The sequence below is a fragment of the Drosophila subobscura genome, chromosome J (assembly GCF_008121235.1).
Source record: "Drosophila subobscura isolate 14011-0131.10 chromosome J, UCBerk_Dsub_1.0, whole genome shotgun sequence".
Lineage (NCBI taxonomy): Eukaryota > Metazoa > Arthropoda > Insecta > Diptera > Drosophilidae > Drosophila > Drosophila subobscura.
The window spans coordinates 10,482,893-10,510,469 of NC_048532.1; the positions used below are offsets into that span (position 1 = coordinate 10,482,893).

Sequence of the window (27,577 nt, forward strand, 5' to 3'; positions counted from 1 at the left end):
AAAAACTAAATTAAGTGCTGAAGAAAGCTCTCCAAAGGAGCACCAATATTAAACCTCAAAAGCTGAGGCATAAGTCCCCAAAAGTATTCCTTTCCTTGCCAAATTCTGACGCTCATTACAAGGCAATATCCTTCCTGCCTTTCAATTTCCTCTATGAACAAAACCCCCACTGATCCCCCCACACTACTGATTGAATAGTTTTTTTGCTGCCGATCCAAAGGCCAGGCTCCATTCAGGCCAAGCCCCTCTGCCGCGTGCCAAATATAGCGAGGAGAAAAAAAAGCAATATTAATTTTTGTGTTGTCTGCTGAAGCCACATCGAGACGGGGAAATGGGAAATGAAATGAGAATTCAATACGCTTGGGCAGGAGCACCAATCCCGCTCATTGTTGTTGCAAATTAATAATGGATGACAATGGTGGGCGGGAGAGGGACAAACACGACATACAATAGAAATAGAAGCATGAAAGCGCACAATGAGCGACTTGAAAAGAGGCACAGAGAGAGGGGGAGAGCAGACAAAAGGGGATTATGAAGTGAGGGAGCGACAATTGCCTTCATGTAATGGAGACAAAAATACCCAAAAATATATTGTTGTCCATCTGCTGTCTCTGCTGCCACTCTGCTCATGTTGCCAGCCATCCACGGACTTAATTAACTGCCAACTGAAGCGAGTTTTCGGACTTTGATTCGGTCTGTTTCTGCTCCAAACCGCCTGACGGCTGCTGAAAATAGTGTGGCAAGTGGCAAAATGCGAAACAAGGCCGTCAATCTAGGTAAGCCGAGGAGGGGGTCGCTCGTAATTTGAAGTTATGTGCGGTTCTGATGTAACTAAACAACTTTTGCCATGAGGTCCAAGCGCAAAAGTTTTCCATTTGAAGAACAGCAAAAGGGACCGCGACGAACTGCAGATACACTTTCGAAGCAAAGATTTTGCCATAATTCTCAGGGGAAAGTCTGAAGAAAATTGCCTCATTGAGTGATGAATCTTTTCGGGTGTGTGAGTGGCAAAAACAAATGACGAGTTCAATGGTTGCGCATGGAGAAGGTCATTTCATCAAGGGAAGTGGATAAATGGGCGAAAGACAACAACGACAACAACTCAGTGGCCAAGTGGCAACAAAACGAGTGATAGCCCCGTGTCTCCCCCTTCCCCTCTCGCTCTCTCTCTCTCTCTCGCACTGCGGTTAAATGGGTTTCCTCTGTGGGCTCGCTGCTGTTGTGGTTGGCATCTTGTTACCATGCTGCCACCTGCTACTGCTGCTGCTACACTGTTGTGTGGGGTCCTTGAGCGGCAAAAGATACTCGACCGCAGCTTCATTTCCATCTTCCGAGTGCCAAGAGGTGGCTCTAGGTGGTGACCTCGTCGTCAATGCACCTTCTCCACCACCTTTCCACCTGTCACACAATCGTGAGAGAACCCCCCGCCACACTACCCCCCTCGGAGTGGACAGTCGAGTGCACCCCAACCCGCACAAAGCACGAAAAACGAAACAAGAGGCACAGGCAGAAACACGAAACACAAACAAATGTAAGGGCAGGGCAGGGAGAGGAAAGGCGAGGCGAAAAAAAGCAAAGAAAGCTCTGAAAGTAGCAGCAGGCAGCAGCAGCATAACGGTAACGGTAACGTAAGGGCCAACCGTGCAGAGTTGTATCCTGTTTCCAATTTTCATTCAGTTTCCCATTTTTCCACCACAGGCGGGCCACGGGCCACTTCGTGTGTCTCGTGTCTCGCGACTGGCACCCTTCGTGTCGCTCGTGTGTCCCGGCCAAAGTAGGTCGTGGCGTCTGTCCTTGTGGCGGGGTGTGGGGTGGTGTGCAGAGGGACTCGGTCGACTCCCAACTGTAACCTCATTCAAATGGTGCTCCCAACGATGACGTCATTGGTTGGGCCTGCCTGCCTGCCTGGCTGCCTGCATTCAATGCTCGCCTGTAAAGGCTGCGGCTGAGCATGGATGAGTGGGTGCTGTAGGGCGTGGGTGGAGTGTGGTGTGGGTGCTTCGAGTGGCCTTTCAGTGGTTTGATTGACCTTTCAGCGGCTGCTGCGTGAATGTCAAAGTTGAAGTTGTGACGTCAGCGAGCAGATTTCTTCACAGTTTTTGTATTCATAAGTAAATGAAAAATGTTGTAAGGATCAAAGGATCAAACAAGAGAGAGAGAGAGAGAACGCTGAGAAGTTTGCAGTTAGCCTGTGAATGAAGGCAGAGAAGGAGCTGGTCTGTGACTGGAAGGAACATGCGCAGAGGCAAAAGAGAGAGCGAGAACAAGAGAGAGTGCCAGCTGTAAACAGAGTTGGAGCTGAAGAGAGAGAGAGAGAGAGCGCGTTTACTTGTTCTTGGAAGGGCACCGCAATAACAACAACAATTACAGTAAACAGCGGGAGCAAGCAGCAGCAGCAGCAGCAGCAGCAGCAGCAGCAGTCGAGCCGCAAAGGTGCGTGGCGGGAGGGAGAGGCCGTTGGCGTTGCTGCTGCTTGTTAGTGGGTGGGGGAATGCTTAACGGCGGGGCGCTCTAACGGGGTAACATGCGTATGCGACAACATTGAAGAACATTGGAATTATTATTACGCTTTTATTTGCTTTTATTGCGTATCTTCCCTCTGTTACTCTTTCGCTCCCTCTCTCCCCCACTCTCTCTCTCTCTTACATTTCCTTCTATTGCCTTTTGCCTTTGTTGTTGTTTATTGCTGCTGGTTTTGTTGTTGTTATTGTTGATTTATTTAATGTTTTATATTTTTTGTTATTTTCTTGTGAATATTTTTGGATTTTACGGGTAAGAGAAATGCAGAGAAAGAAAGGAGCAACCCCGCAGAGATAGCAAGAGAAAAAGGGAGCAAGCACAGAGAACAACAACCAGCAAAAGACAAAATAAATTGAAGCACAGTAGGTCCTTGAGTTGTGGGACAACTCACCAAAAAAACGACGCAAAAAAAATGGTAAAAAAAAATAAAATAAAACCAGGAGCAGCAGCATGGGGAGCAGCAGCCACCCTGCACCCCGCACCCTCTCGCAGCTGCTGATGCAAAATCTTCACTAATTTCATTTGAATTTCATATAAATTTCACTCGCATTCCCCCGACACTTTCTTTGCTTTCCTTGCCGTTTCCTTTCTTCATTGCCGCCTCCGAAATGGGATTTTATTTTAATTTCGTATTAAGCGAAAAGATAGGAAAAGATCCGTGCAACATTATCCGTGCCCCAACCCCTGCCACTGCCCCCTACTATTCGGCGTGTATGTAAATACGTTTTGTAGCTGATTTGCATGCAAATAAGCCAGCATTTGTCCGCAGACATTTCCTCCTCGAAGCAGACATTTCAGATTCAATCCCACACAAAGGTGCAAAAAGGGATTTGTATTATTTGCCTTGCCACAAAAACGAATATGCGGGCAGGCATTGCTGCGACTGTCGCATGCCTCAACGCGTCCCAATGTTCAATATACACCTACAACAAAAGCCAACTATGGGCCACATAATTAACATATCTGTGGAAATGTGGGAATTTGTGGGTGCGGAAAACCGCTGCAAATATTTGTGTGTGTTTTGCTTACCGAAAAAAAGGGTTTTCCAATCCTGTCTCCGCTCAACTGTTACTAATTTGAAGCGTGATTTAATTGAGTCAAGTTTTTCAGCTGAAAAGAAATAAATAACTGATTGAAATTATTCAGGCATAAATATTCAATTGAATTTTACGGATATTTAGTGAAGAGAAAATTCAACACAAAGTCAAACATCAAATATGTGAAGCGACTTTAAAGCGCAGGAATTGAAAGGAATTTAAAGTAAATTCATTTTCTCTGAAAGGTTAAGGCATATATTCGGGTAGCTGTGTGCGGAAATTAATTATAATATATTGAGCATTTTTAGATAATAATAAAAACGTAGTGTTAAAGAAGACTTTATTGTCTAAAAAACATTCAAAGGTACTCAATGCTCAGGGTAGATGGAAGGAACAGAAGAATGGAGAATAAAATGTTAGAATTAATGTACAAAAGTTACAATAATGCTGATAATATAAAGAAATCAATTAATAAATTTAAGAATCAAATACCTAAAGGAAAAAATTACTAAACAATGCACCAGATCAGCTCAGCTCACATGGATTCGTTAGCTTTATCTTGAAAGCACTTGGCTCTGTAGAAAAAATGCACACTGCAAAAATTGCCCTTTCTGACAGTTGCTCCCCTGACCATGGGAGTGCCAAATGTCCAGCTTTTCCACATTATTTATCATGGCATCATAAAGAAGGAACACTGCAGTTTATTTTGCTTGAACATCCGTTTTGCTCCCTCCGTGCAGCTGCACTCTGCGCAGCACCTTGCACGAATGCAAACGACTTTTGCTTCCGGTTTGCTTGGTGTAATTTCGGAATTTAGAGAACTAATTTCAGCTGTCGATCGGCCGCCTCAAAATTCACATAACCCAAAACCCGCTTGCAGCCTTAAAGCCACTTTTTTGGTGTGTATTAATTTTGGTTATTGTTATGAATTTCAATTTGGTTGCTTTCTCAAGGACATTGCATGAAATTAAATACCCAAAAATATGCGCAACACTTTCGCGCCACTTGCGCACGTATACCCCTAAGAGTGTGTGTTGTGTGTGTGTGTGTGTTGTGTGTGCTGCCGCTGTCCTTGTGTTGAGCGACTGAGCGTATACGTGATGTGTGTTATAAGCAAAGTTCCCCTCTACCCACCCTATTTTGGGTGTTCTTTTTCAATTTCCTGTTGCTTTTGTGTGTGCATTAAGCTCCATGGAAAATCATGAGACCGAAAACTAATCTGCCAAAAGGTAGATTTAATTTTGTCTTGAATTATGATATTTCTGTCGCAAAGGCAGAGGCACAGAGAGGCAGCCAGATGTGATTTATGTTAAGGATAGGCTCCATCTGAATCAAACACTCTTGGCGGCATATCCGCTGACTGCTGGCTGTCATCGTCCTTGGCATTACATATAATTTTTATACTTTCTTTTTTGTTTTATGTATGACGGGCGCTCGTTTGCGCTTTTTCCCCGCGGCAAAAGACTTTTCTTTCTCTCTCTTTTTTTGCTGCTGCTGCTGTGTCCTTTGTGGATTTTGAGTGTGTGGTTTGTTCTGGTTTTTCCAGATCAGTGCCTCGCAACTTGAGCAATATTTTGGCCTGGCAGCAGCAGCAAAAAGAGCAGCAAAGACATCCAAGTGGCAGGATATGGCAGGCAGTGTGCAGCCTCAGCCTCAACCTCGACACTCTCCAAACTCTGAAGGCAATTTGCCGCTGCCCCTGCTGGCCGTGTGCCAGAGGCAGGCAGTGCCGAAAGAGACCAAGACCATGCCCTCCATTCGCACTCTCTCTCCTCTTGCCGCTCTATTTGGATACTGTAAACATTTCCCCAGCCGATCGCTTGCCATTTAATGACGTCATTCGGTTAGAGCGGGAGAGAGGAAGATCACACAGCAACGATTGCTTTTGAAACTCTGTGCATCCGTTGGATAAACATTCGTTGGGATTTCGCTGCGTACACGCTGCGCGAGCTCATCGATTTTTATGAGTTCAAAGATTTCTTACATTCTGCCGCATTCCAAATACAATTTGGAATCTGCATTCATTTTGTGTCTGTCTGTCTGTCTGTCTGTGTGCATTCGTTTCGCCAGAAAACAAAGGGGAATAAATATTAATGGCGTCATTTGTAGAACACAAATTGCATGGAAAATGGCAAAATTCAAGCGAATGCAACGAATGGGAGATGCTCTGTGCGTAAAGAAAATAAAGGTTCTAAGATGGTGAAATTATTACAGAATTTTGGTATATTATGCGTCTATTTTATGCAAATATTTTGGTATTTTCTGGTATAAGTTTAGTATTTTAGTGTATTATTTTTTTTTATTAAGAAGATCAACAACCTCTGCCATTTTCAATCCATATTCCATAAAGATATCCCACAGCTTGCTATTAAAGATCGCTACCCAAACGGTAAAAAAAAAACCCCACACCCCGCAGCGCCCAACCACCCCCTGAAGAGTGCCAATTAATTCGCAATTAAAATTATTTCTGAATGCAAATCTCAACAAAAAAAGTAATTCTGCGCAATTTTCGCATTTGAATTTGCATTTGGCAGAGATGAAGGACGGAAGATGGAGCCGAGTGGGCGTGCTCTTTGTTTGGGGTCAAAAGGCAGTAGCACGTGCGCTGCCAAAAGTATACGCCTGGAGCTTTAATTGTGAATAGGCACGCGAATGCCTTGGCCAATCTGCAATCTGCCCACCACACAGCGGGCCAAAGAAAAAGAAAGAAACTATTTTTGGACGCCCAATTAATCTCCAAAAGCTGAAAATTTACGTGCGTATTGCGAGAGTGTGTGTGAGGAGTGTGTCCAGAGTGTGTGGAATTTTAAGCGATTTGCTAGTCATTATTTATGTTTCTTACATGCCGGAAAAAAAAACAAAACCCGGGGGCCGATCGTTTGCTAAAAATAACACAAGAACTTGGCCAGCATTGAACTTACAACAGAATGTGGCACGTACGTATACGTAATATGTGTGTGTTTGTGTGTGTTGTATCCATTTATCATTATCATGGGAACCGTGCGGACTGCGGACAGTTGGAGACATTCATGATGCCAGCGCTGTGATAAATGTTTTCTGCTTTTCCACCTGGAAAGTCAATCGCGGGCATTATAAATACAACTCGATTCGATTCGATTTCGTTGCATTATTCAGTTGTATGTACTACGCCCTGCTGGCTATCACTCTCTATCTGGCTAACAGGTTGGCAGACGGCATAGGGACACTGTCCATAATCGAAAATCAATAGCACCACACATGAGACATATTAGTGGGGGGGAGCAGCAGGCTGGGGAAAACCCCGTTAACGGCCAATGGCCCCCGCCGGCCCAATGGTTGATTATGAATATTTCATTTTCGATTTTGAACAAACTGCGCAATTGAACAGGCAGCAGGCAGAAGGGGCAGCCAAAGGAGTAGGCGCTGCCACAAATTGCAGCAAACTCAAAGGTAGAGAGAGGTACTCCTGGCTAAGGCACACACAGAGACAAAGCCACGCACGCATTGGAGGTGAATGACACTTGTCTGGCACACACACACACACCACTCCTGCCTCCACCCTTTGTTATTGATTTTAGGTATCCCGGAATGACATCAGGCCACAGGCAGTTCCTGTGCAGCCATAAACGTAATGCCCAATAAAAGCAATTAAGTGAATGCACGAATGCCGCCACGTTGAGGTGCTCTCGCCACGCTTTTAGGCGTTGCCAAGTGCAACAATTGAGAGGGAAGCCAGCCGCCCGCCCAAGGCCAAGACAAGTTGGTCAAGAAGCGGCAGCGATCGCCGCTTGCATGCCAATGGCCAATAAGTCCGCTTTGGCACGCAAAAACTTAAAAAGAGAAAAATAGCCAAAAATTTGTGTGAGAAAGAGCTTAAGCTTAAGCTGATGGAAGGTGCTGGTACCCTGTAGAAACTGGCGTAGGGATGGCAGCTTAAAACCAGAACAACCTCCCCCGCTCATGTGTCTAGGGTGTTCGCACACAATTAGAGTCGAAATTTGCTTGCAAATTTGTATCAAAAATGGAAAGTGTTGCAGTTCTAACTTCATTTTTCACACCCAAGCCGTGCCTGCAAACGAAATTAGGGCAAGGGTCAGACCACTGTGCCCGGATGTGGCTGTGGCCGGATGTTGATGGCGTCCAATTGGATGTGGGGAAAAAAGGATACCCCTACGCTGTCCTCGGCGGCAGTTCGTTCTCTTTGCCGTTGAGTGTTGAGGTTGCCGCTGACGCACTCAAAGAACGCCCTTCGCTGCCACTTTTGCACCAGAGTGTGTGTGTGTGTGCTGCCTGTGTGTGTGTGTGTGTGGTGCTGCTGCTTATGGAACATTTAAAAATAAATGCACTTGACTTGGCTACGGAAAATGGCGCCCATAAATATAGACAATGGCAATGGCGACGGCGACGCTCGACTCGAGAGTCCAGCAATGAATGCTTGCCACTTGCAACCGTCTATGTGGCAGCAACAACAAAGGCAAAGGCAAAAAAAACCTAACAACTATAACAACATTGACACGCTTTTGGCACACACCCCACACACCCCGCACCTCTTCCACCTCTGCTGCCACAATATTTGTATTGCATTTTTTCGCACTCTCTCTCTTGTGTTTCCGTTCTGCGCCTTGTCTCTTGGCTCTTGCCTTGTCTCCAGCTATCTGTTCTATCTATTTCTCTTACGGGTCTTACGGAATCACGGGTCTTACCCCCACCCTGCCTTCAATGCAATATGCAAATGGCAAAAGCTTGAAGTTTGCCGCTTTTAGCACTTAAGTGGAATTTTGGCATTTGATGCATGTATCTTGGCGCAGCAGAGTGGAGGTTGGAGTGCGGCACGAGGCAAGGAAGTGCCAGTAGAGTGAAGTAAAGTGCTTTATTGCTAGTGCTGGAGCGGCTTGTGGCACTGTTTCACATGCGGCTGACATTTTTCGCTTGTATCTTTAATGAAGAGCTTACAATTTCTTGATTTTGATTTAGTTGTCGTTGAAGCACTTTTGCCTTCCTCTGAGCAGCATCTTTTTAGACATTTTCTGCATGAAATACATGGATGTTCCACACTGTAGCGAGCGCGGGTTTTCTTTCAAAGCTTAATGAATGGCCTCTGCTTTATTTTTATTTATTTTGTGCTCAATTTTATTAAACAAATTTAATTATTTTATTCCAACATTCGATTATCCCCCGCCTGCCGCTTGCCTTGTTTTATTCCTCCTCTTTCCTCATATATTTTCTAATTATTTTCCGTGATGTTTGCCCCCTAAACAATTTTCAATTAGCGTCAAGAAAGCAAAGAAATCATTAATCACACATGTGTGGCGGCCGCTCGTAAAACATTCAACTTTGTCATCAACTTGGGCCCACAAACAGATAGAGACAGAGAGAGAGAGGGAGAGTGAGCAAGAGAGAGAGAAAGAGAGTGAGTTGGAGTGAGAACTTTATTAATATTTCTCTAGAGTAACCCGAGTGTCGTCCCGCCACATCCTGGCATTCGATGGACAACCATTTTGAGGGGCAATTAAGTTGCCATTTTGTAATTTTGCTGCCCCTCCCCACCCCGGCCGCACACTAAATGCTCCCCTGTCTAACCACTCGGCTGAGTGTTCGTGTGTGAATGATTGAGTGTTTCGAGTGAGTGTCAGAGCGGCTGTGTGTGTGTGTTATGGGTGGGTGGGCTTAGGTCATAAATTTTAGACGTCCATTATCTGGCAGAGTTTTTATGACAAGGCCAGAAAGGCAGGCCGTCCGCTCTCTGTCTCTACCTTTCTCTTGTCTCCTGCCACTTTTGCACTTGGCCAAGAACAACGAAAAGGTCTCACCTCATTAAAATGAGAAATTAATTGCATTCTGACTTGCCTCAAGGCTCAAGTGCTCAACAGGTTCCAAGGTTCCACCCAACAGCCAGCCAACTCGCGAGACTGTGTGAGAAATTAATTGTCGAGAGTGGGGGGGCTAACGTGTTGCATGCCACGCAAAAAACAGCACAAAACAAATTTACCTGCAATTTGCAGCTACCTTTTGGGGGGGCATTATGTATTATGTATTTGAGTTAAGTTTTCCCCAGCTGCACGCGATTACATTACATGAGTTCAATTTTGATCAGCTCAAGCCAATGATCGCGCATTTCACGGATCATCGAACGACGACGACGATTCCCCTTTTTGTCCAACAACTGCAGCTGGCGACTGTACTTGGCCGCATTGCGGCCTTTAGCTGCCACCATGGCCAACAGTCGGCCACGCGTTTTCACGTAGTTTTCTATCTCATCAGAGTACCAGGCAAACTTCAATTTGTTGGCTTGGATGTGGCGCAGTTGCTTCCCGAAATTGCGTTTATCGCTCTTCAACAATTTCTTTATGGTGCGCAATGCTGCGGGAAATATTTGCTCCATCATGCTCCATACACAGACTCCATAGACTTTCCACATGCAGTAGTTTTTTATCACATTGGGAGGGTAATAGAAAGAGTCCGATTCCATCTCTTGGATGAAGCGCAGTTCTTGCCCGCAATTGCGTTTCAGGCGCTTCAACATTTTGTTCATGGTGCGGCCTGCGGGGCGGGGGATAATGTGTAGGAAAATGCATGCTGCATAGATTTTCCACTTACAGGCCACCAAGGTGCGGCGCCTCATGGACTTGAGCTTTTTTATCTTCTTGTTGACCAATTTTGTTTTTTTCTCGGCCTGATTGTTGTCCCGCATGGGAGACTCCTCGTTCTCTATGGGTAACTCTGGGATTTGAGTATTCTCTGGTTGGTTTTCCTGCACTTCCTGGCTTGGAATATTCTCTTGTTTGTTCTCCTGCATTTCCTGCTTGGGACAATCGTTGTTCTCTGACATTTTCTGTATTTTCTGCAACAGTTTTGCTTCGAGAAAATTCAGCAGCAAAAAGTAAAACGAAAACTTAACAAGACTCTAATTTTGTTTGAATTTTTGGGCGACTGTCAAATGAAAATGGCCGTTCACAACGAAACGTAGACATAGACATTGGCTGCCTATCGATAAACCTACAAACAGTGTTGGATAAAACATTTTAAAACAATATCCAACACTATTTTGAATCATTTCATGAGCAAATGCAAAAAAAACGTCCTCAAAAATATTCCATAAATTTCCGTTACTGATTTATTTCCTACAGCAATGCTCCCGTGCCGGAAATCTTGTCAAAAAATGACATTTACACGCGCATTGCCACTGCCATTGCTCAATCGCATTCCCCACTTGACATTTGCCATTAAAAATGCTCTGTGGGGGGGTAAACACGACGGCATTCCCCTTGAAAATTGCGCTAATAAAAGCCAATTTATTCTGACAAAAATGCAACAAAACAAAACTATATAATTTGAGCGGCAGCTCAGTCGTGGCAACACGCGACGTGCAAGGGCAGTGGAGTGACAAGTGGCGCACAAATCTGCCATGCGATTGCCACTCTAGATGGGAATGCGATATAATTATTGTTGGATATTATTATCCCCCATATGACACGAGTGATACCTTTTGCTAGTACTAAGGAACTGGCAAACAGCAGAAGAATACTCAGGCAAATGAATACGAAATGAAGTCGTTTTTGGGTGCACAACTGCAGGCAGCTTGAAGACTTCTTGCTTCTTGCTTCCTGCCTCACACACGCACGGTCTGGCAATCCATTAGAAAAATGCTCGAGAGCCATTCGGCTTATTACTCGCCATTTCCTTTGGGGCGTAAAAATTCAAATTTGATTGCAATGCGGCAGAAACGGAATCAGAAAAAAGGAGGAATAAAAGAGGAGGAAAAGGAACTGCAATTGCATTTGCATTTGCAAGCTACAGCGGCAAGCGGCAGCGATTTAGGCAAAGGCCAAACCAAACGAAAGGCATTTGCATTGACCCCAAAAATAGCCAAACAAAACGCATGCCACACACACACAAACCTAAAAGCGGAGCAGGGCAAGTGCTTTTTTTGTGCTTAGCCTTCGGCAATTGCAAATTAATGGTGATAAATAAGAGAAAGTAGAGACCCAAGTTTTGATTGCAACACACGCACAACTGCAGTGAAATGTGTGCAACGTTGCGTAATTATGCGATAAGTGCCCTTGGCTGCGTGGCCCCAAAAAGTATGCTATAAATTCAGCACGAAATTGTTTCGATGCCACGCAGGCCATTTTCTATCTCTTGTCAGGCGACTGCCAACTATTTATGCAGTGCATAATTCAGCTACATAATGAATGAATATTAGGCATGAAGGATGCATGAACGGGAAATCGCATATTTGGGAAATTTTTTGCACATTTTTTGTGGGATTTATTTGGTAATTATTTTTAATAACTAAAATGCGGAACCACGGGTTTTATTAGCTCATCGTAGTGCTCAAAGTGCAGAGCATATACATATTTCCACTAATTAAGGAAAAGTTTTATAATTTATGGGCATTTTATCAGGCATTGAAATATATTTAATTAATATAAAATAATTATTGTAAGTTATTAAAATTGTTCTAAAATATAATAAATGACTATAAATGCTTTCAAAATTAAATAATCTTCAATATATATCTCTATAAATTTCTTTCTTTCTAGCTATTGCCTCTCCCTATCTCTATCTCTCTCCTTCTACACCAAAATGCTGCCAAAAAACGCCTGAGCCCGAATCCCGAGCCTCAAACCACAAACCACACAAAGAAACAAACAAAAATCAAAACTGTGATCATAGACATAACAACAACAACAACAAGAAGAACAACAACGAGCGGAGCAGTGAGACACACAGACATGAAGGAGTACAGCGAGACAAAGGACACAGCACACAGGAACCTGCCAGACCGCAATTGACGGGGCGCTACACATTATATAGATAGATAGTTAGATACGCTATAAAGATAGCAATTTATAGAGAAAGATCTGATAGCCAAAGCCACAGAGAAATCAATTGCACCCAAAAGGATTTGGAAGTAAAACAAAGGCAGGGGCAAGCAGCAAGCAGCAAGCAGCGAGGAGTGCAGCAGCAGCACGACACCCAACGGAGGCTGTAATGACGACAATTGACGCGATGTAGCGGTAAGTAGTTAGCCATAAATCTAGATCTTTATCTCCATCTTTATCCATTTGTATTTCTATAGCAGACTTATGGTCGGCGAACGCGACAGGGACCGTGAGGCGGTACGCTGGGCAACGGGTGAATCAACACCGCTTCAACACAATAATGGAGTATTACAAATGGTCGGGCAATTGCATGGTGGACAGGCTGCTGGCCAACAACAGCAACAGCAACAACAACAACAACAACAATCGAATCAACAGCTGCAACAATCAAAGCAACAGCAGCAGCAGCAGCAACAGCAACAGCTGCAACAGGATCTGCTCTATCAGCAACATCACGAGGCAATTGCACGCGGATTGCAACTTGCAGCTGCAGCTGCCGCAACTGCCGGCCACTCTGGCGACATCGGCATCGATAGTCAGCCCTATTACGATACAAGCGGTAATGTCGATTGGGAGAGAGCAGCGATGGGAACCGGTGGAGCTAGTGCATATGGTGGCCTCGGCCTCGGATCTGTGGCAGCAGCTGGCTGCCCTGCTTATAACATTGGGCCAAGTGCTGCCGGCGGCCCAATGGTCATCAACAGTCGCCACATGGATTATGCTGATGGCGGCCACACTGCTCTCCCATCCGCCCCAGCATCATCCTTCGGCGGTGGTGGCATTCTGGGAGCTGTTGCTTCATCTACTGCGGCAGGACTCAGCGGTGGATCGGGTGCCGGCGGTGGCGGTGGCGGTGCCGGTGCCATTGGCAAGGAAGTTCGTTACGCTCCATTCCCAGTTACATCACCAACGCATTCAAATCCCACAACTTCCCAGCAAACTCTGGCGGCAGCAGCAGCAGCAGCAGCCCAACAGCAGCTACAACAGCAGCAGCAACAACAACAAATGGCACTCGCTGGGTCATCCGGTGGTGGTGGAGCCAGCGGCGTCCCAGGTGGTGGCAGCATTGGCGGCCCCGCTGGCGGTTCCACATCCAATGCCGGCATCAGCGGCGTTGGCACTGCCACTGGCACTGGCATTGGCATTGGCGTCGGCGGTATTAGCCAAAGCAACACCACCACCGGTGCACTACAGCGGACACATTCCAGATCCATGTCCTCCATACCGCCCCCCGAGCCGTTCATGATAGCCCAATCGAAGGCACTGAACAGCCGCGTCTCCATCAACGTGGGCGGCGTCAAGCATGAGGTGCTGTGGCGCACACTGGAGCGTCTGCCACACACGCGGCTGGGGCGGCTCAGGGAGTGCACCACCCACGAGGCCATAACAGAGCTGTGCGACGATTATTCGCTCGTCGATAACGAGTACTTCTTCGATCGCCATCCGAAGAGCTTCAGTTCGATTTTGAACTTCTATCGCACCGGGAAGCTGCACATTGTGGACGAGATGTGCGTGCTTGCGTTTAGTGATGATCTGGAGTACTGGGGCGTGGACGAACTGTATCTGGAGTCGTGCTGTCAGCACAAGTATCATCAGCGCAAGGAGAATGTCCATGAGGAGATGCGCAAGGAGGCCGAATCGCTGCGCCAGCGGGATGAGGAGGAGTTTGGCGAAGGTAAATGCGCCGAATATCAAAAGTATCTGTGGGAGCTGCTCGAGAAGCCAAACACAAGCTTCGCCGCACGGGTAAGTCCAAACGGTTGCATCTGCAGCCGCCACCCACTCCACTCTCATAGATGTGTATCCTTTGTATTGTATATTTTTTAATCAACGTTTAACCGTGTCAATGTCAAAAAGAAGCGTAAGAGATATTCCAGCTACCCAACAATAAACCCAATAATCCCCCCCATTAATCCTGTATTTTATATTCCCTTTTCGTTTACGTTTCATTGTTATTTTGTACACATTTATCGCAAAGAGAAAGCTAAAGCTAAGGCTTAGCTTAGGGTCTGCAGAGTGCACTCTGTTATATACAAAACTCAATCAAGTCGATAATGCAGATCCACAGAGTAACTCAACTGCTGTACAATTAATTGCCTTTCTACCCCCACATACTAAACATCACCAAGCTGCATATACAAGTACTTTGGCTTCGATGCTTGCACCAGGATATTCGTTTACTCGTTTGCTCGCTACTCGTTACTCGCTGCTCTTTACGAATGTTTTTCCCAATGTCCATGATGCGATTGTTCGTTTGATGCATACATTTATGTGACTTCAACTGCCGCTGCTACGTGTACATAAAGCAGACATAAGATCCATTGAGAGCCGTCTGTCTCTTCAGTGTTTGTATATACCTTCTCGTTTCTATGTACATATTCCATATGCTTTCGTACAGAGCAGAACCGGACTGTCGCCCCACTATTATGGGAAGAAAAACTGTCAACAAAGCGAACCAAAAAACGTTTTTCCACTTGCCTCGGGGAGCGGCTACCAAACGAGAGCACCTCCCGAACATTTTCCTTAATTTTCTATTTGCCCCAACCACCTAAAAGAAATCCCCACCTCCGCTTAGTTTAAGCTGCATTTTACGTTCATTTTAGTTTGAGTTTTAGTTTGAGTTTTAGACGACACTCGGAAAGTTTTCAGCTGCAAAAAAGAAAAAACAACCACAAAAAATCGATCAACTAAAGCCAATCGATCAATTGAAACTACCAAAATTTGTTTACTAATCGTTTCTCTAATCCAGTTCTTTTTTTACATCACACACAGTATACATACAAATATCAATATATTTATATCTACTCTTAAAATAATGAATATATCAACTATATGCATATATATATATCTCTTAATTGTTGATGATGATGGTGAAAGTAATCTCTCTGTTTATCTACCCCTAAACAAATCCCTTACCCCCACTGTAACAATGTTTGGGAATGGGCAATAAGCGATATGACCAGGCGGCAGGTGTGCTGTAGAAATCCTCGAAAATATTGTAACGAACAGGGGCTCCGGGGAGAAGCGGCCAAAAAAGGTGTTGTAATACATTTCCATTTTCCAATTCGCTAGGTAGGGGAAATCTCTATAGCATACCCACACACACACACACGTCCTGCATTCAGGATATCTTCGGACCAAGTGTCCCTTGTATAAACAAATCCCACACACTCCTCCCTCCGCAATTTTTTGGCTTTAGCTTGTATATACAGCCGATAATTTGCCCAGATTTCTTGCGTTAGCTTCAGCTTGAATCAGAAATCAAGGGGAAAATGGAAATAATTACAACATAATTTGGGTGCATCTCCAATAATTTTTCATTCGATTTTCAGTTCCATTTTCAGTTGAATTTATGTACTTTTTATTTTCACAACATTTTAGGAACATTAAAAAGTTTTAATTTCCATTTTTTAGTTTGAAAAACTTTATTAGGAATCTCTATTGACATTTCTATAGATTTTCTGAATTTTTGATTTAAATTTTTTATTTTATTCCAAAGGTAATGAAAAATTTCCGGAACTCCTTGCCAGTTGTACTTAATTTTTAATTTTATTTATTCCGTTGTTTGTCAAACAACTAACTAACTCGAATTTCCTGTCAGGGTGAAACAAAGAACGAAAAGTTGAAACTAACCAAAGGATCTTTTAAGTTCTGTATATTTTTTGTTTCTTTTTAATACCACGCCTAAACACATCCTTTTTTTCAACGAAATGATAAATATGAGAACCAAAAAAAACCACTATATCTTAGCTCTGAATCTAAGCAAAGAAAAGAAAAAGCAAAGCAGTTAACATCCGAAACTCAGAAATACTCAGGTGCAGTCTCTCCTCTCGCGAAGACAAACAAAAATACCCAAGAACAAAAAATACTACTTATTACTCCACTAACTACTCAAGAAATATACCAACCACAACCACAACAACAACAAAATATACCAAATACTCGTACAAAGAAAAAGTATACCTACATATTTTTTGGTTTTGAAAATTATGTAAAACGAAAACGAAATGTTATTGTTGGTTGTTTGTTGCCTTTTTTGTTGAAGTTTTTTTTTTTCGTATTGGCGATGTTTAATGATATGAAATGTGTGTATATAAAGTACGAAAAGTCTGTCGTATATATGTATTTTTTCGGTATTCGATGTTGTAAATGAAAGAACATTTTGTTTAACTCTCTCTCTCGTTGTAAATTGTGTTCTTTAATCAACTTTCTTTGACCTTTGACTTTGATTCTCGAACATTGGTTACTTACGATCTTCAACACTGACACACACACACACACAAACACAAATACACACACACAAACAGATACAAAGAAACGTTAGTCCCCCCCCTACCCAACCGTCTGTCTTTCAATTAGAAAAAACTCTCTCTCTCTCTCTCTTCCCATTCAGAATTCCATCGTTATGAATAAGCAGATGAAATCACAGAATAATTAAACAAACTTCACGTAGAGTAAATAAAACGATTTTGTAGTCTCTTATGATTTCCCGTAACCATTCTGATGCTATATCCATGGAATAAAAATATCCTTCAATATTGAAATATTACACCCACCAAAAGTTCGCTGCATTCGAATGCCACTAGAGATATAGAATTTTGTTGTAGCTTCATGCGAAATTCTATATAAACCTAACACTAGCCATAGCCGTTTGTCTCGAATTTTGTTTGTTTTTTAGTGAGTCGAACAAAGTATGCGAACAAACTCCATGCACCCCCAACCACTCCCCAACAAAAACGCAAACCCAACCACAGAAACCACAAAGAAAAACGAACCAAAAAATACACCAACCAAACGCAAAAAAAACGCTACCAAAAATATATTTAAAGTCAGAAAATAGAGAGACCCATAAAACCACCGACCCTGACACACACAGATTACAGACACAAAACGCACACACACACACACACACACACACACACAATTGTCAAGTCTTGCACCAATTTGAATGTAATTTTTATAATTTTCCATATTTTGTACCCATATTTAAATCTAGATTTAGTAATTTGTGTTTTTATTTTTGTGGTACCGTGAAGACTGCTGTTTGCGATTGTCTACCATTTGTAAGTTTTGTATATTTAATATTGTATCCCCCATGCCCTTTCTCTCTCTCTCTAAATATATTCATTTGTGGCATGAATTGTATTTTGACTGTTTTTCGGACTTTGTCTTTTATTTGTTGGTTTTTTCCGGCCCCACCCTCAACTCACCTCACAACCACTGTGCCCTCACCAATATATTGTTGTGCTCCCCACTGTACTTCACCTAGCGCCCCCTGGTATCTTGTTCTGTTATCCATCCAAAGAAAACGTTTCATTACTTGTAATTCAAGTGGATTTCAGCCAGGTTCAGGGAAGTTAATTGAAATTTGTGCTCCTTTTTCTCGATGCACTTGCAAAAGGGTTAATGTTTTCGGGTCTGTCCGATACAAAGAGCGAACTCTGAAGTTTCTATTACTAAAACATAGATTATAAATAATTCCAATATTATTTTAAATTAATTTCCCCTTTTTTCTTCCCTATTTGCAAGCGCATCTCGTTGCATCGGCATTTGGCCGAGGCGGCTGGCCTTCCTTTATCTCGCTTTGAGTTTTGTACATCTTGTGGCTCTCGTTGTCCAGCGGCTTACATAGAATGGAATTTTGTTGTTTTAATTTTTGTAGGCCACACACCCCCACCCCAACTAAGGCTTTTTGCAACAAGTTGCGCTTTGAACATTTTGTAGTAGTTGTAAGTTTTGTGCATTTTTATGTTTTTTTTTTTCACTTCTGTACAGCAGAGACAGAAGCGATGATCGATCTTCAAAGAGCCCGACTTGAGTATTTGCGATATCATGTTTTACTTTCAACCCCAAGCCCCCGCCCCCAAAACCCTTAACCCCACCCCCAAAACCACCTTCATGACTGAGCAGCAATGGTAGCAGTTCCAAAAAATAAAAGAAGAAAAAAACAAACAGAAAATATAAAAGAAAAAAGTGAGAAAAAAAAGAAAAGAGCTAAAAATTCGCACAAGACTTTTTTGTTTTCGAACCATCTCTCCTCCAATGCATTCTGTTCAATCGAAAGCGAAATCGAGAGTAAAATTAGTTTGTAAAACTTTCATCGCCATCTCAAGTAGAAAGTTGTAACCCCGCCACCAACCCCCCCGCCAGCTATCCAACTCCTCCAATGGAATTTAATTATGGAAATTTAATTAACTTTCCCGAAGTTTGACAGTCGAAAAAGAACACAAAAAATAAAATCAAATCAAAGACCACTTCAATTGCAATCCGTAGATGTCTCTCTCTCTCTTTGTCTATCTTCCCCTCGCGTACTCCCTCTCTCCCTCTCTAGCTATCTCTCACACTTTGTATCTGTATCTATTTATTTATTCTATCTTCTACTCATCGTATGAAGCTGCTCTAGCACCATTCAAATGATTTTTCAGTTCTGTTTGTCTCCTACTTTTTCGGTTTTTCGTGTATCTTTTAGTGCGTATTTAGTTATATTTTGTAATGTCTCCTCCTTGACTAAGTATCTTTTGTCTAATAACTATCTACTTGCATAACTATCTTTAACTTTTTGTATCTGTATTATGTAGAATACCATAAAGCCATAACAAAGAACAGAGCCGCCCGTGGCCCCCCACCACCCAACCCGACTTCATCCAAATGAAAGAACAAATTCTCAGACCTTAGACCACAAAAAAAACCCAAACCAAAACTAAATTGTAGCTCTCAACTGAAGGAAAATTTCAACCTCAACTCAATGAAAATTCTGACTCAACCTCAATGAAAATTCAGACTCAACCTCAGTGAAAATTCTGACTCAAACTCAATGAAAATTGTGACTCAACCTCAATGAAAATTCAACCTCAACTCAATGAAAATTCAAACCCCAACCAACCCCACCCCCAACCACTATCCAACCCTATAAATTCCCCAACAACCACTCTATATTCCAGTTCCAGATCCGTTTCCATATCCAAGCGTGGTTGCGTACAGGCGCCTACTATGGTAGATCTGGACATAAGCACACAGAGAGGCAGGCACCTTTGTGTTCTATATACTATCTATCTCTATATATAATATATCAACCAATCATGCCACGTGCCGTGCCCCCCAGCCTAGTAGTAGGGGGCGGCGGCCGCATGTCGAAGATGTTCAATGTAAAAGCCCCCAAAATCAAAGATGGAGAGGACACATTCAGTCGCTCTCTTCCCCACTCTCTCTGTCTCTCTTTGTCAGAGTCTGCTGCTCAAGAAAGTCAGGAAATGTCAGTCACACTCTCACACGCACTAAACACACACACACACGCACACATACAGACACACACACACACACAGATACATATATCCAGACATGCATAGCCAGACATATAACCAGCCAACAAATTGCGGGGGCCAAGAATTGTTGCAATTGTTTTGTGACCCAATGTGGCAATCAGCAGACGACTTTGGCTATCCCACCAGCTAGCTCAGCTCTTCCCTCCATAAACAATCCAATCTGGCATTGAAATTTGCATTTGCATTTCTGACAGGCAGGTCGATCGGTCCGGTCCTTCCCCCTTGTCTCCTGTCCCCTATGACCGCATCGACCCGCCACCATGACTTGTCTCTGGGATTGGCAGTTTTTGGTAAATTACATAAATTATTTAAAGACCCAAAAATCCTGTTTATTGTGTCACTCTTCTCACGGGACATGAGAGAGTCCTTAAAGATTTTATTTACTGATTTTCCAATTTAAGTTTTAATTTGAGTTTTTTCTTTTGATATTTTTTCGTCTGGAATCTCTTTTCTATCGTAAACTCTGTAATTCTCTGCTCGTTTGCTACGAAAGTTATGCATTTGAATTAGAATTTGGATTTGGATTTGGATTTGAATTTACAAATTTGACTTTGTCTTTCTTCTTAAGTTTTTCGTTTTTCTTGTCATTTTCTTGCTAGAATCTAATCATGAATATTGCTAGACGTACTCGTAATTCTGATTTAAACCAAACCCCATTGAGTTATGTTCTATCTATCTATCAAACTATTCAATCATTTTCCGAAAAAACCCCCAAAACCCCAGTAAACCCCCAAAGAAAACAAAAGAAACACAAAGAAACAAAAGCGAATCGAAACAAAAAAAAGAAGAACACTTTGCGAAATTGTTTGTCCAAACGTTAGATTTAAGCAGGATGAGAATTAGGAGGATGATTAGAAAACAAAACACAAATATATAGATTAAAATATAATAAATATAAATAACAAAATAGAAAAAATGTCGACTGCAGACCCCAAGGGTATAGCGTCTCTTATTTGACGATGGAGTGCCCCCCCTGGTTCACCCTCATACCATAAATATAATCGATCCAATTATAGATGACACACACACACGTATACAGAATACATGTATGTAGATGTGTGTTATGTCCTTGTGTTGCGTCATGTGATCTGTCCCACAATCCAAAAACAAAACACACACAAAACACCAAACCTCAGCCACTAACCACTCAAAAACCACTCAAAAAACTCACCAATCTGCCACCACACACAATACAAGCAAAAACTCACACCACAAACCACTCACACTCACACACACACACACACACACCCACACACCACACACAACATTCAGATAGCGATGATCTAGACCATATACCATGATCAGAGATCTTCCGCCCAAAACCCCCTCCCACCAATCCACCCAACCGCTGCTGATCCACTGAGCCCGAGGAGCTCCAAAAAAAGGAAAGAGAAACCCCCTTAATCCAAAAAAAATGTTTATGTTTATATATGTTTCTGTTTTATTTAAACGTTAAGTTTGTATTATGGAGAAGGATTCACGACAGATAAAACTGAACAACAAAAAAATGAAATATACTTCACATATAGTACAGCAGCCTTTGAAAAGTACAAAGAAAAAAGAAAAACAAAACCAACTACCAAGAAATCGGTCCGGAAAGCCAAACAACAAAGAGTCCCCTCAATATATATCTCTCTCTGTCTCTGTGTCTATCTCACTCTCTCTCTAACAGACCAAAAACAGCAGCAAATTTGACTAAAAATCAAACGAAAAATTCCAACCCATTCTCCGATCGAAGATCGATCACAAAATAAACAAAAACTTAACGTTAAAGTTAAAGTTGAAGCTAACTGAATGTTTGCTTGAAGCCTTAGCGACCCCGCCATCTTAGACCTCCATGCATATCCACCCACGAATCGCAGTGAACTCTGAACTCTCTGACATGAGGACGGGAGTAGATAATTCCTCTACTCTCGCTCGCTGTTGATTTTTGCTGTTGATGAATGTTGTAACAATGTTTTGTTGGATTAATCAAACAATCAATCAATCGAACAATTTAAAAAACATTTTGCATAGTCGTGTGTGGAATGAAAATGTGTCGTAAACAATTACTACCTACCTGTGTACCTACTACTACTACTACTACTACTACTAAATAGATAACTACCGATTACGTCTACTACCCAACTATCCAATCCCATATAATCGTAATCGTTTAATCGTTTTATCGTATAATCGTATTATCGTTATCGTAAACGTGAAACGTGTTATCGTTGTGTAATCGATATACGAAACTGAACAAACAAACAAATATCCCATTTGCTGAATGATGGTCTTCGACAAGTCTCGATTGTTCTTTACCGTTCGCAGGTTATCGCAGTGATATCCATACTATTCATAGTCCTGTCTACCATAGCCCTGACGTTGAACACCCTACCACAACTACAACACATTGACAACGGTACACCACAGGATAATCCGCAATTGGCAATGGTTGAGGCCGTGTGTATCACGTGGTTCACTCTAGAGTACATACTTAGGTTTAGCGCCTCGCCGGACAAGTGGAAGTTCTTTAAGGGCGGCCTTAACATAATCGACCTATTGGCAATACTCCCATACTTTGTTTCGTTATTTCTATTGGAAACGAATAAGAATGCAACGGACCAGTTCCAGGATGTGCGCCGGGTGGTGCAAGTATTTCGCATTATGCGCATCCTGCGAATCCTTAAGCTGGCCCGTCACTCAACGGGCCTGCAGTCGTTAGGCTTTACGCTGCGTAACTCATATAAGGAACTCGGTCTACTAATGCTGTTCCTGGCCATGGGCGTTCTCATATTTTCTTCGCTGGCATATTTTGCCGAAAAGGATGAAAAGGATACAAAATTCGTTTCAATACCGGAAACATTTTGGTGGGCGGGTATTACAATGACAACTGTTGGCTACGGGGACATCTATCCCACAACTGCACTGGGAAAGGTTATTGGTACTGTGTGTTGCATATGCGGTGTTCTGGTAATCGCTTTGCCTATTCCCATCATCGTTAACAATTTTGCTGAATTTTATAAGAATCAGATGCGACGCGAAAAGGCCCTCAAGCGGCGCGAGGCACTCGATCGTGCCAAGCGCGAGGGCAGCATTGTCTCCTTTCATCATATCAATCTGAAAGATGCGTTCGCCAAGTCCATGGATCTCATCGATGTGATTGTCGACACAGGTAAGTGTCTGTGGAGGTATTATAAACTCCACAACAACAACAAAAAAGAACCACTCATTGATGTCAAAATCAATCAAGTTGTAACCAAAAAATTACTACTAATATTCGTATATGTAAATTAAGTGTAGTCTGAAGTATGCCTTGCCTTAGTAGTCTCTAAACTAAATCCCAGCCCTAAAAGCCTTTCCATGCAATGCTGTTCCTCTGTTTTGCTTACTTTTTAGATCTTTTGTGGCATGCAAATTGTGTTTCCGTTTCCTGTTTTCCGTTTCTCGCTTTTTCTTCTTGTCTAACTTTTCCTTTATTTTTTGTTGGAGGAGGCGTGTAAATAGCATTTGACGGAACGTCCGATCAGTAACCAAAAACAGAGCCGTAAGATGATAGAAATTGTTGAACCAAACTCTATAATCCATAATCAAATCTTTTAATCTCCGCTGTAAACTATCAATAGTTAAGCTAAATTCAATTACTCTAAGTTTCCGTAGCCCTAACCCTCCCCCCACACACACACACTCTACACTCTCTACAATAAGTATATACACACAAACACACGCAACCGGAAGACACATTAATGCGGTCAATTAGGCAAATGCTTTTGTACTTAGCGCAAATTTAACAACAAATTAGTGAGGTTTACATCCAAGTGTACAAAGCCAAAGGCACCCTTCACACACCCTCCGCTGCAGCTACATTAAGCGCCTGTAAGTAGGCAGCGTATCTCAACCCAGCCCCCTATCAACACCCCCTGTCAACCCCTGTCAATATGTGTGTGCGTTCTCTTTTAGGCAAGCAGACGAATGTCGTGCATCCGAAGGGCAAAAGACAGAGCAACCCCAATATAGGCAGGCAGACACTCGATGTGCAGAGCGCTCCTCCAGGTGACTAACCCCACTACAACACACCTCCCCCCAACTCCCAATGCTGTAGCCTTTGGACCAACGCTTTTCGTAGCGTCTTATAGCGAGACAAACACACACAAAACACACCTCTACTACACCCTTTTTATATCTCTCTCTTTTAAGTCTTAGCTCTCTCTTGAGACAGCCGTTGAGTAGCCACGATCGGCGAGATTTTACCACCCTTAGCTTTAGCTTTGCTCAACCCTACGACATTTATAGTCGGCTTTATAGAAAAACGAAAAGAAGAGTCGAAGATGCAGTGAGTTTTAAAGCTGTTGGGTAAAAATTTAATTAAAATTCGATCTTTAGAGTCTTTTAATCAGGCTCCCACTGATCATTAGCTTCCCCCCCAACAGCTATGAAACGTTCGGTGCTGCTGTGTATATAAATCCCCTGCCTAGCTGCCATTAGGAGGAGAAGATTGACAGTTAACCCCAGCAAATGGATTATAACCATGGATAAATATATTCCTAAAGTTGTAGCTTAGATCTTGCGATTTGTTGCTTTTGAAACGCTTTTGAGTTGTTGCCTTTCAGTTCACGTTGATTGTTGCCTACGAATTAGTTTTGCATTTGAAATTTGCAAACAAGAATTATGGAACCATTGGAATTATATGATGATAAAGAAATGAAACGAAAAATTTGCTAATAATTGCTTGACTCTTGATTTGATACTGCTACACACACACACACACACGAACACACCCGAACACACACACACACAACAAATAGCGAATTTGAATGCCCATTTATAGAGTTTCCATTTCGAATTATATACCCAAAAACTATAATCAAAAATATCAAAAATACGAAATATTTTTATAAATATATAAAAAAAACATTTTAGAAAATTTTCAAGTGCTGATTACATTAAGTTTACACCCCCTCATACACACAGACATAGCCATAGCCACAGCCACACATATGATATATATATACAAATACATATGTACACTCGTATATGCTCCATTCTCTTAGCGAACAAACAAGTAGTTTAGCGATAATTAGCGATACCGCAAAATAGCCCAAGTGTGGGATAGGGTTATGCTCCGACCACGAGCCATGAGCCTATCCCAAACGGGTAGCCGAAACCCCAACCCGAACCCGCCCTAGATGCGAGTAAATGTATCTACAACTTGTTCTTTTCTCTGCTCTTCTTTTTCTACTTTCTACCACAAACGAACCATGTAAAAAACCATTTGAAAACCACACAAACACACACCATTATATGACCCACCCCCCCCAAACTTTGTTCCACTCTTTGGTTGAAAACCTAAAAACTAAAAAACTGATTTGATGCGCGCTGATTTTGAACCTAGGCGAAAAGAACACACTGATCGAGGCGCCACCGCCGCCATCGTTTGGCACGCCTCGCAGGCGAGCACTCTCGGCACGCATTCAGGAGCTCAATCGAAGTCTGCTCGAGGAGCGGGATGCACAGCAGCAGAACAGTTCCAGCGACAACGAAGACAGCCGCTAGGAAGGAACCAAAACCACAGTCCAGCCCTTAGTCCCAACCAAACAACCAACCAACCAATAACAACCCCATGGGTCTACCTAGTACACACTAAGCGAAATGTAGCTAAGAGAAAACAACCAAATCACATGCAATTGTTATTGTATCTGTAAATTAGTTTGTTAAACAGACACAGATTCACCCACACAACACACACACACACACACACACACACACACCACACACACACACACCAAAAAAGAGCGAGGGATAGACATAGACATAGTCCGGTATTTAGTCGTAGATCTAAGTGCGTGCAATGAAAAACTTCCAAAGATTCAAACCCCAAAATAACGTAGAACCATTGATCCATTAGTCGTGTCGCGCGAGGGCTTGCTGCTTCAAGCTTTGAAGTCAATCAAAAAAAAAAAACAACAAAGAAAAAGTTAAATCAAATGAGAATTATTTACTCGTTCTTCCATTTAGTTTATTGGTTGTGGGTCAGAGACCCCGCCAGTCCCCGCTCCACCTCCACTCCTTTCCAATTGAATGTTGTGATTAAATTTAATTGTAACTGCTTTTAGGCAATCACCCACACCCACACACACACACACACATGACATCCCACACACACAGACAACACGCTATGAGCTGCTTTTTCGAACCAAAAAGGAGTAAAAATTTCATGCGCATTGCGCATTCGTAGCGTTGTACCTCATTCTCTCTCTCTCTCTCTCTCTCTCTCTCTCTCTGTCGAACTATCGTAAACGCGTATTGAAAGTTTTGCTAACTGCTACCCCGACCCCACCATCAGCACTTGAAAATATAACTAAAAATTAGTTAAAAAATGAAAGCATAAAAAACAAAAATTAATTAAATTTTGCATTAAAATGGAAACGAAGATCTGCTAACAATTTGCTGATGTTTTTGTTTGTTTTTTATCTGAAGCTGCTTTTTATAGTACATTTGGTTCACAAAAAATCCAGCCCCTCCTCCAGCAAAACTTTCAAGACAAAATTCCAAGCAGCAGCAAAAGGATAACGCCTGTGTGTGTGTGAGTGGAAAGCGTGTGTGTGTGTGTACGGGTATTAGATAATTCTCCCCAACAAAAAAGCATCCCAAAACGAGACCCCTGAGAATGCTAACACAACACGCCATTCGTGAGAGAGAGAGCCCGAAAAAAGTAAAACTCGTGAATACAACAATCCGCGTAAGCACAATTTTGATTTAGTCTAAAAACTTAGCGTTAAACTTAGGCCTTACCTTTAAACTCGTACTCGCAATCCAAGACAAAGACAGGCATTTATCGAGCGCACTAGTCAAAAGCGATACGTGACATTCCCTCCATGGAGGGCGCCGCAGCAGCAGCAGCACAAGACCCTAAAAATATATAAAAAATATATATATAGATAAATATATACAGAGTCAGCCTTATTTATGAAATTAGTTGTTGTACTACATACATACATAGCTGTGACATAGTTGAGCGAGAGTCTAAGCTTAGTTATAATTTAGAAGAAGAAAAACAAGAGAGAGCGCGAGCGAGCATCAGCAAAAAACAAGTAGGTACTAGGCATACATAGGTAGCATCTTTATTACCTATTCAAAAATATACAGACTCGTTCCATATACTCGCATAGAGCAGTGAGAACTTAGCAAAATGCTGGCGTAACGTTCCTACAAATGAAGCACAAGAAAAAACGATTGAAAAATTGCCTTATTTAAAGCAAGAAAAATGCTCCTAGTTTGCAGCAAAATATTTGACTAATTTAAGATAGATTGGAGTCGATGTTTTAGTTACGCGTTAAGCCCCGATATACATGAAATATACAATATAGAAATTTAGATGTAAGCAAAGCGAGCACACAGCGGCCCTGACAATGTTTTACAGGTTGATATATTTGCGGCGTCGTGATATTTGTACAATTTTTATTACATATAATTTGCATCGAGTTCCCCCCCCAGCATAGTTCAAACATTTCTATCATTGCGCTCAAAGATGCCATAAGGAAAAATATAAAATAAATCATTAGAGAACCAGAAACAGATCCCAGAGATCAGAATCAGATCGAAGTGAAGCCATTCCGAGAAGCCTTTACGTGCCTTTTACTCAATGTTTTTCGTATTTCTTTTCCTTCAAAAAAAAAAGAACATATATGTACATATATGTATATCCGATCCGATATCTATAACTATCTATGTGTGTGTGTACCCCCGTCCACCCGTCTCCTTTGTTTCCTACATTCTTATGCTCTTTATTTTATGGAATCTAACGCGCTGCATGCTCTCTAACCCCCGATAAATATGATATGATAATATAATGTAT

General features: G+C 42.4%; 3 protein-coding genes across 18 annotated transcripts in view; 1 reads left to right on the top strand and 2 right to left on the bottom strand.

Annotated features, from left to right (window-relative positions):
• LOC117893233 (prominin-like protein) overlaps positions 1–27,577 on the bottom strand; it is a 139,094-nt gene that overhangs the window by 42,560 nt on the left and 68,957 nt on the right. Inside the window, exons 16-17 of the mRNA XM_034799790.1 lie at positions 26,515–26,631; positions 3,550–3,630 (exon numbers count right to left, since the gene is read on the bottom strand). The gene's annotated coding sequence lies outside the window, so the exon portion shown is untranslated. The remainder of the gene's footprint in view (positions 1–3,549; positions 3,631–26,514; positions 26,632–27,577) is intronic.
• The window catches only part of LOC117893230 (potassium voltage-gated channel protein Shab), a 55,619-nt gene that overhangs the window by 13,647 nt on the left and 14,395 nt on the right, over positions 1–27,577 (top strand). For 9 of the 16 annotated variants that reach the window (XM_034799773.1, XM_034799766.1, XM_034799772.1 and 6 more), the window contains exons 2-4: positions 12,080–12,556; positions 12,619–14,167; positions 22,054–22,897. In XM_034799773.1, the coding sequence (XP_034655664.1) occupies positions 12,626–14,167; positions 22,054–22,897 (2,386 nt within the window). In that variant the 5' untranslated portion in view covers positions 12,080–12,556; positions 12,619–12,625. Of the gene's footprint in view, positions 1–2,378; positions 2,420–9,221; positions 9,224–12,079; positions 12,557–12,618; positions 14,168–22,053; positions 22,898–23,682; positions 23,776–25,114; positions 26,101–27,577 lie in introns of those variants that run through there. The other 7 variants (XR_004648792.1, XM_034799782.1, XM_034799781.1 and 4 more) reach the window with 7 other exon arrangements.
• On the bottom strand, positions 9,607–10,443 carry LOC117893441. The gene is made up of 2 exons (XM_034800060.1): positions 10,134–10,443; positions 9,607–10,076 (listed from the first exon to the last, which is right to left on the bottom strand). The coding sequence occupies exons 1-2, from the start codon at positions 10,363–10,365 to the stop codon at positions 9,607–9,609; spliced, it is 702 nt and encodes a 233-aa protein (XP_034655951.1). The 5' UTR covers positions 10,366–10,443.

Coding starts and splice junctions, on each gene's coding strand:
- LOC117893441 (XM_034800060.1), bottom strand. CDS start 10,365: ATGTCAGAGAACAACGATTGTCCCAAGCAGGAAATGCAGGAGAACAAA. Junction 10,077..10,133: donor GCGCCGCACCTTGGTGGCCT/GTAAGTGGAAAA, acceptor CCCGCCCCGCAG/GCCGCACCATGAACAAAATG.